The sequence below is a fragment of the Solanum verrucosum genome, unplaced genomic scaffold (assembly GCF_900185275.1).
Source record: "Solanum verrucosum unplaced genomic scaffold, falcon-dt-bn FXZP01000086.1, whole genome shotgun sequence".
Taxonomy (NCBI): Eukaryota; Viridiplantae; Streptophyta; class Magnoliopsida; order Solanales; family Solanaceae; genus Solanum; species Solanum verrucosum.
Window position 1 is genome coordinate 402,080 of NW_026020100.1, and position 8,701 is coordinate 410,780.

The following is an 8,701-nucleotide window of genomic DNA, read 5'->3' on the forward strand; positions in this document are numbered from 1 at the left end:
ATGAATGATTGTTCATATATTGAGAATGAGTCTCTCAAAATTATGGGTCAATATTGTATGAACCTTAAGCTTGTTGGATTAAAAATGTCCTTGAGTAGGCAATGCTACCATTGATGTAATACATAGACTATGTCACAAATTAATTCATCTAGAGCTGAATGGGCTTCTTCGTATAACGTCAGTGTTAAGCTTGTGATGATTTGTTCATGTCCGAGTCTTATGCATTTGTCTTTTTATAATAGTAATATCCAGTGAATTTAATTTCAAAATTTCTAATTATAATATCTGGCAATGTCTAATCCTTGCAACTAAAAAATCATTTTTATTTACTAAATAAAGAAGAAAACTTAATTGGTTATTATAAATCTCTTAATACAAGTAATAGTACTATCTAAGAATGATAACTTTTTAGCTTGCCTTGTATGTGACAGTGAAAGTTGGATCAAAGCACCACTAGTGCTATGAAGAGAGGTGATTTACAATAAATTGGACCATCAACGTAAATTTTGTCAATTCATGGTAAAGTTTATCAATCCATTTAGCTTAATTAAAATAATGAAAATTTGTATAGGTGATTTCAACTTATACAAGGATTGGGTTTTATTTAGAGTGAGTTCTGAACAAATTAATTTTTAATTTTTTTTACAGCTATCATATCATTAAATTGGTGTCGAAAATTATATTTTCAATTAAAAAGGAATGCGAGGATTACTAATTAATCAACTATATAAATCATTTGGATTGGTTGCGCTCTATTTAGGTCTATATATTAAATTAAAGATTCACCTTAAATTGTTCATTTTTTATAGGATAAATTTCTTAAATGATCACTAGCTTAATTGAATAGTAAAATCACTTATTTATTGTCATATCAATAATATCACACCAATAGGAAAACAATTTCAACACTAATCTCAACTTATTCAATTCCAAATCATCTATTAGTATTTTTAAGAAACTTATTTTCCATAGAATATTTTTCTCCGTACCAAAAACATTTCTCGAATATTATGACTGTTCTTATAGGCTACTAAAATATTTCCAACAAAAAGCAATTTGCTATTAGCTATTCAATTTGGTCCAATCATTTTAATCTGTCAATCAATCTATTTGGAAAACCTACCAATTCTATAGGAGGAAAAAGCCATAATTGTGGTTCCTATTGAAAGGAATAATTGTCTTTTTATTAAGAACGGTATTCGATTCAACTCGTGCACACCTAGATAGCCTGCGGGAACTTGCTACATCATACGAGCACAGTCGAGTTGAAAGAAATCACCTAGGGTGGTGGCTAGCGCTGACATCATAGTTTCAACCCAAGGAGAACCACACCCCAAAAAAACACTATTGAGGTGGGAGAGACCGACCCCGAGGCTATATAAACCCCACATCAACACTTTGTAGTATCAATGTGGAACTTGCAATGGACCATAACACAAAAGTTCATACTAGAAAACAGCTCCAACAAAGTACATGGTCTTTTTATTTTTTATAACAGAGAAATCGTAAAGGTCCAGAGGGGCACGATTCGAAACTCAGAGGATAAGATGACTACACTACACTGACTCAAGGGAGGAAAAGATTCATAATACCTGAACAAAGCTAGAGCATCATGTAATGTATATGTAATTTATAAATACACCTTAATAAACAAGCAACAACCATTTGGTTCAACAGAACAGTTTCAGCAGCCAGTATTGTCCCAAATTTTCTGCAACTGCAAAGTACTCGACTAGTAGAAAAGACAAAAATTCTTAAGGATTTCTGGCTACTCAACATTTAGATAACAGAGGCAAGCAGCCTGCATATTTCTGATGACCACACTCAGCAATCTTGAAAGAAGATAGACCACTACAAATTCAACCTTGCTGCGCTGACTATAGACAAAATGGTGATGTTTGACCAGTACAATATCAAGTGCATTCATTTCTCATCTTATTCATACCTTTGCAATACTTAAGGCAAAGAGCGAATGAAGATTGCTCCATGAGTATATATTCAACTTCAGTGGTTGCTTCTAATGCTCGATTGTGACATGTTCCTGCACCAGATTAGTCTCTATTTGAGCTTCAACACCAGTCTCAGTCTGGCTCGGTTCAACAACTGATACAACCTCACACTCTTGACCATCTGCATCAAATTCAATAGCTTGCTTGTGTTGGTTATTTGGCTGAGAAGAAACTTCACTTGTTTCCTTGGGTAAAGCATTCGGCAGAGATGCAGCTTCTGCTGATTCCTTGGATGAGCTAGACTTGCGAATGGAAAGCTTTCTTGTTTCATTGGATAAGTTGGTTTTCTCAGATGGCAGCTTTGGAAGTGACTTCCTTTGAGGCTTCTTAACAATGAGAGGAGAATGCCCTTTGACAGGGTTATTTTGGGATGCATTTTCGTCCAAGCTTAACCTACCTGGGCGCATGACACTCTCATTGATCCTTTCTTTGGTGGGCGAGCTCTTTCTTCTCCCAAGTTTGGGGGATTTAGCTCTGGTTGGTGGAATCTGACATCATAAGATAGTGATAGAAGGTGTTAATTAAACATCGGGATAACTTGTAAATTTCAAAATAATCAGGAAGAATAAACTACTTTAGGAGGGGCTTCAGCTGTACATTTACAAAACTAGTAAGTAAGAAAGCAAATATTAGAAAATTTCTTTAGATAAAACTCACAAGAGCATGACATACCAGCATCCTAGCATGACCAGCAAAGGTAAGGCATCAAATTCAGGTTAAGATAGATATATTTTACAAATGTATAGGGCAGCCTGGCACACTAAGCTCCCGTTATGCAGGGGTCCAGACCCAGTACACAGCCTTACCCTGCATTTCTGCAAGAGGTTGTTTCCACAGTTCGAACCCGTGACCTCTTGATCACGTGGCAAAAACTTTACTAGTTACGCCAAGACTCCCCTTCTTTTTAGATGTGTATAGATACAAAATATACATGCACGTGATAAATAGGGGCAGATGTAGACATATATACCAGAATTTCCCTTCAAAACAGATAATGTTTGCTCAACACTTTGGAGAGATTGACACCAGATAGAAGTATTTCCGCATACTATCTAGTTTCCCAACTCCATTTCTTTGCCAACTGAATAGTGAAGTGCCTGAAGGGAGCTCCTAAATCTTCGCATACCACCTACTTATAAAAGCTAGCTTTGACCATAACTTGCCTGCTTGACCCTTTAACATTTTTTGATCTTAAGTAGAGTAGATGGAGGAACTCTAATTTATGGTTGTTATGGTGATTAAGGACGTCATGTAGTGCTTATAGCACAAAAGAGAGTGCTTTCAAGAAATAATAAGTAATGATCCAAAACTAATTTACCTAGTCTTAGATTTACTGAATCAGGAATATATCTAGCCTATGATGAACTGTCAAGAACCACATGTGTACTCTTCACATTTCTATCATGCTTAACCACTTTGCATCTCACTGAGTTTGCTTATAATAAGAGTCAGTAATCCAGTATTAAGTTAGCACCTTATGAGGCTCTGTACAGGATGCGTTGCAAACCTTCACTGCTTGTTTGGGGGCCAAGGGAGAGGAGGCTATTGGGACCAGATTGGGTACATGAATCCTTGAAAAAGGTTCAGTTCATTAGGAAAGGACAAAAAACAGATCAAAACGGTAAAAGTCGTACACTGACAAAAGAATTAGAGAGTTTGATTTCATGCTTGGTACAACGAGTGTTTGTGAAGGTATCATCCATGAAGGGTATCATGATGTAAGAAAAGAAAGGAGAGATATGCCCGAGATTCATGAATCCTAAGCATCATTGAGTGTGTGTAGGTGCAATAGTGTACCTGTAGACACTACCGCTAGAATTCATGGATCCTAAGCATCATTGAGGAATGATTCCAAGACTAACTTTTCCACAATTTAACTTGCATATACTGTCCCTTCCAAAGTGAACATGTAATGAAGTTGACCTTGTCTGATACTTATCCAGGAAAAAAGAGAAAGGTTAACCTGATGTACAGTATCATGAATTTCTACACCGGACTCATATCCTTTTCTATTGTTACTTAAGCACCAAAATCAGATCTTACACACCTATTCTATCAATTCTGGTACTGTATCTTCAGATTTTATTCTTGTTGATTTTTTCCTCAACGATCAGCCACATCAATTATGCATCAAAAAGTAGAGCTTCACATATAATACTGGAACTTCACCAAGAGACAAGTTTATTATGCACTTCTTTTCCCCGATCATGCTAAGCACTTAAAATATCACAAGAAATGATGATGAAATTCCACTAGCTAACAATAAAGTCATTCTTCACATAAATGTATCAATTGCAATGCTCCATTTGTGGTCAAATTCAAGAAAGACACCCAACTCTACAAAGCTATATCCAGTTTAACGATTGATCTATGGCTTTTTTAGGAGCTCAGTAGTACTGCAATTTCACATAAATATATCAAGGGAGATGCGCCAATAGTGGTTTAAAAGTCAAGGCACTGAACCTCCCAACTCTACCAAGCTATATCCAGTTTAACAATTGTTAGCTAAGGGTTTCTTTTCAGAGCTCAGTAGCACTGCAATTCCTTTCTTCATAGTTCATCACATTTAGACAGAACATGCAATTTTAGTGTCAAGTTGAAAGCATTCAAAAGATCAGCTGAAGGATGAACTTGAACCTAACTCGTTTACTATATTTTACTAGAGCTTCAAAAAAACAAAAATGAAAAAACTAAACAGTGCTCCACATTACCCGACACCAAATATATATTTTTTTTTTCAGGATAAAACAAATGATATTTATCAATTCTGGTAACAAATCATTTTGAGCCAAAGAACCACTAAATATTCAGCATACTATGTCTAATAACAGCAAAAGGCATTTCATGCCATACAAGATTGTATTTCTCAGCATCATAACATACAACACAGCAAAAAATTACCTTCTTCAACTCCATCTTTGGAGGTGCAGGTTCCTGATAAAAGCTTGGCATGGGTGTTGCTTTAAATTTTAAGCTCTTCCTTAACATTTTGATCTCAGCTTCTTGAGTTTCCTGTTAGAGAAATGAAAGAAAATAAAATGGGAATGCTACAAGATAACCCTACAACAAGAAATTTTCTACACCAAGAGATCCAGAAGCAGAAGTGTCACAACACCTTAGTCTTGGCTTGCATATTACTCTTCTCAACTTCCTTTGCCTGGGTTTTTTCTTCAAGCTTGGAGTAAAACTGTCCAAATAACAAGACAAATGTTCTTAGATTGACTTCACAATGCAAGACAATCAAGCATATATTATAAGCTTCAGTGATGCAAGCAAAGGGCTAACCTCTTTCCTTTTCTCAGCTCTTTCATCACACTTGAAACTGATATTGTAGGTTGGAAGAGTACCTACTTTGCGAGGTTTGGCATCTGATGCAGCAGTAGGACTGCTATGAAGTGATCAAGGATAGACAGAAAGACTTTTATTATGCTAATAAAAATAAGAACTCCAAATCTAAGGAGTGAAGGAAAAAAGAAAGATTTGACGCATTTAGGATACGAAGATGATTCTGCACTTCCATCAGCTTTATTAGGGGGCACTTTCTTCAAAGGCATCAGTTTTGTTTTTTCCCTGCAGTAACGAAATTACAGTTCACAAACCACTGGGGAAAAGTAATCATTGATTGTTTGGCACGTTTTGAAAGCATTCTCAGTACAATTATCATAGGACTCCTCCAAGTAATAGGTAAGAAACTACAAGAGAAATCGGACATACTTAAGGCCTTCAGACTGAGCAGCACTCGGAGAAGCTGATGCTGCTACGTCAGCATGACCAGGTTGCTGCTAGAAGACACCAGAAAAGGAATATGATATTGATGACAATAAACAGATGCATATGAAGCTGCAATATTGAAATTCAGATTGCTGTTACTCTGGACTGCAGGTCATAAATTAGACCTAAGACATTTACCTTAGCACGATCAACATTTAGATGAGCCAATGCAGGTTTTGAATAATACTCAACAGTTTTCTTGTCACTGAATGATTTACCCTTTGCATCAAGGGAAGATGGCTGCTTAGGACGCGGTTTGGAGGCAAGGGTACCATTTGATGCCTCTTTTCCATCTTTGCTTTTCTTGGCTACGCCATTTTTGGGGCCTGAATTCTTAGCATTCCTTGCCCTAGGTGGAGTCTTTTGCTCTTTACTGTTTGTTGCATCATCAGATTCTTTTGCTTCATGTTCCTGCAAGTAAATAAGCAATTACCTAAATGTGGTGTTCAAAATGTCCTTAGAAAGTAAAAACTGGATAAACTCCCTTACCTCGGAACTGACACCAGCATTGCTTTCTACAGTAATTGTAGTTTCATTACTGACCTCTTGGACAGAAGATCCAACTGTTTCACTATCAGTCAATACGACAGTGCTCTGGAAACTCCTCTCTAGTTCTTCATTACTGGGACTTGCATGAGGCATCCCATTGGATATGCCAGCAACAACTTCTGGAAGTTGGTGGACTCCATTTCCAAAGCCCAACCCATTTCCAGAAACAGCTATGTTATTGACAACATCCATCATGCTCTATAATGTTTCAAAATTTGCAACCACAATTCTACATGTCAACCACACAAACAGAAAATGCCTCATGAGTCATGATTAAAACAGATGTTTTTAAAGTATAATCAAACCCCAATAGTAGGGTCTAAAGAAATGCAATCTCATACTAAAAAACAACCAATCCAGCAGAAAACAAATTGTATATAGAGGATTACCAAAGCAATGCTACAACCACAAAAAGCTCAACTTTCAAAAAATTCATACTTTAGAACACTACAGACTCTCATCTAATACTTCAATCACTTTGTTCTTCAAACAAACTAACAACACACAAATCAAAACTCGGGCTTTGCATCAAGTCAATACCATTTCTACTGAGCTGAGAAACAAGGTAAAATCACCCTAAAAATCAAACATTTCCATCAATTACAATCCAATTCCAATTATGATGTGGATCTTGGGTATCCATTCCACTCTATTCAAGTTCATCTATGCAAAGTCTCAGCAAATGACCACAAACAAAGAACTCAAAAACCCAAATCCAAATACAGTACCAGAAGACGACAAAATCAGTAGACCGACACTTACTCTACTTAGATCTCCAACCCCAATAAAAAGATCCAATCTTTTTCTCAATCCAAGATTCACCACAGCAAATCCAAAACCCCCAAAACAGCAAAACCCATTTTCACAAAGCTAAATACCCACAAGATATACATAATGTACCAACATTTTATAAACACAAACCACAACAAATGCAGTTGCTAGCTACTAAATGCAATATACTTACCTAAACAACCATAAAAAGATCACAAGCCCATGAAATCCACAAGGGATCTGAAAGAATCTTGACACAGAAAGCCAAACACTTGCAAAACAAACAAGAATCTTGAAATCTTAGAAACAATTTATAAAAATGCTTTAAAGATGGTGTTTTCTTGAACTTGAAAGTGAAAAGTTGAGAACTTTGAAGATGGGGTTTCTCTATTTCACAAAATTCTCAACTCAAAAATAGAGAAGGGGGGGACAGTTTGCTCATGTGTGTGTGTTGGGGGATGGTTTTTTTTTTTTTCAATTTATTTTAGGTTGTATGTGACAGAAGTATTCTAATCTATACCAGGTCACTGTCTCAAAAGAAAAAAAATCACCTTAAATTTAAGGATAGGGAGGAACAGACATGTACCTGCCCCATGATCATGCTTACCTGGTAATATCAGTGGCTCACAATTGAAGATTATTCCTTCTTCTTCTTTTTATATTGGATTTAATTAATTAATTGATTTTACCTTTTTTGTGGAATTTATATTCCGTTCATTTTATTATCCAAAAAAGACAGCTTTGGTTGAGACCAAAGTCACAATTTTAACGAGGACAGCGTAACCCCAAGTCGCACAAATTTGAAAAATTGAAGAAGCAAATAGTTTTTTTTTATTTGAAATTATTTTGAAGTTGAATTTCAAGTTTGAAAAGGTGCTTTAGACTTACTTTTCAAGTGAGTTTTTCTCATGAAAATTTTTATTTTTTTTCAAGTTAAATGTGTATTTAATAATAACTTAATTTTTAAATAGTATTTTTCATTTAAATAAATATCATATTTCTCAATTTTTCATGTTCAAACTTCAAAAACCTATTCATGATTTTCTCCTGTCACAATTTTCATGCTAAATCGATCCAAAATAATTCGTCATAACTTTCATTAAGAGATGAGTTTGAACTCTTCTATGTAATATTTATTTTGTTGAGATGACTCTTCACTTATGATTGGAGAGAAATCAAAAAGAAAAAAAATACTACAAATAAATGTTTTTCCACTACGAATCAATGAGAAATTTGTGTTATAGAACCTGATTTTTCCACGCATTTTTCATTGAAGCATTTCACTGAGAAAATGAATGGTGAAAAACAGATTCTTATTGAAATAGTGAACAGTTCTGTAATTTTTCCATATGAAAAATTACTATTTTTTCTATTCTCACTAAAAAAATAATAATATTTTTAGCACAAATTTTGCAATGATTCTACAAATGTTCATCAAGTGCTAATACTTAAATTGCTGATAGATTAATACTCTTGTTTTTGCTCATAGACTTATGTATTGATTATTTCTGTGAGAACAAGTCCGAAAAAGTCTATAGACTAGCATGTACATAATTTACACTTTTTTGGTTGAATAAAGACTTTTTTCATTTAGCTAAGAA

At 35.1% G+C, this 8,701-nt stretch overlaps 1 protein-coding gene across 6 annotated transcripts; it reads right to left on the minus strand.

Annotated features, from left to right (window-relative positions):
• Window positions 1-1,610: 1,610 nt before the first annotated feature.
• Window positions 1,611-7,551, minus strand: LOC125824994 (protein WVD2-like 5). Of its 6 annotated transcripts, none has more exons than XM_049504344.1 (9): window positions 7,294-7,551; window positions 6,324-6,558; window positions 5,919-6,191; window positions 5,724-5,788; window positions 5,508-5,579; window positions 5,295-5,397; window positions 5,125-5,196; window positions 4,911-5,021; window positions 1,611-2,497 (listed from the first exon to the last, which is right to left on the minus strand). In XM_049504344.1, the coding sequence occupies exons 2-9, from the start codon at window positions 6,522-6,524 to the stop codon at window positions 2,018-2,020; spliced, it is 1,377 nt and encodes a 458-aa protein (XP_049360301.1). In that variant the 5' UTR covers window positions 6,525-6,558; window positions 7,294-7,551; the 3' UTR covers window positions 1,611-2,017. The 6 variants fall into 6 exon arrangements, with proteins under 6 accessions (XP_049360301.1, XP_049360300.1, XP_049360299.1 ...); XM_049504343.1 differs by having other exon boundaries at window positions 5,724-5,791; XM_049504342.1 differs by having other exon boundaries at window positions 5,295-5,394; window positions 6,270-6,558.
• Window positions 7,552-8,701: the final 1,150 nt, after the last annotated feature.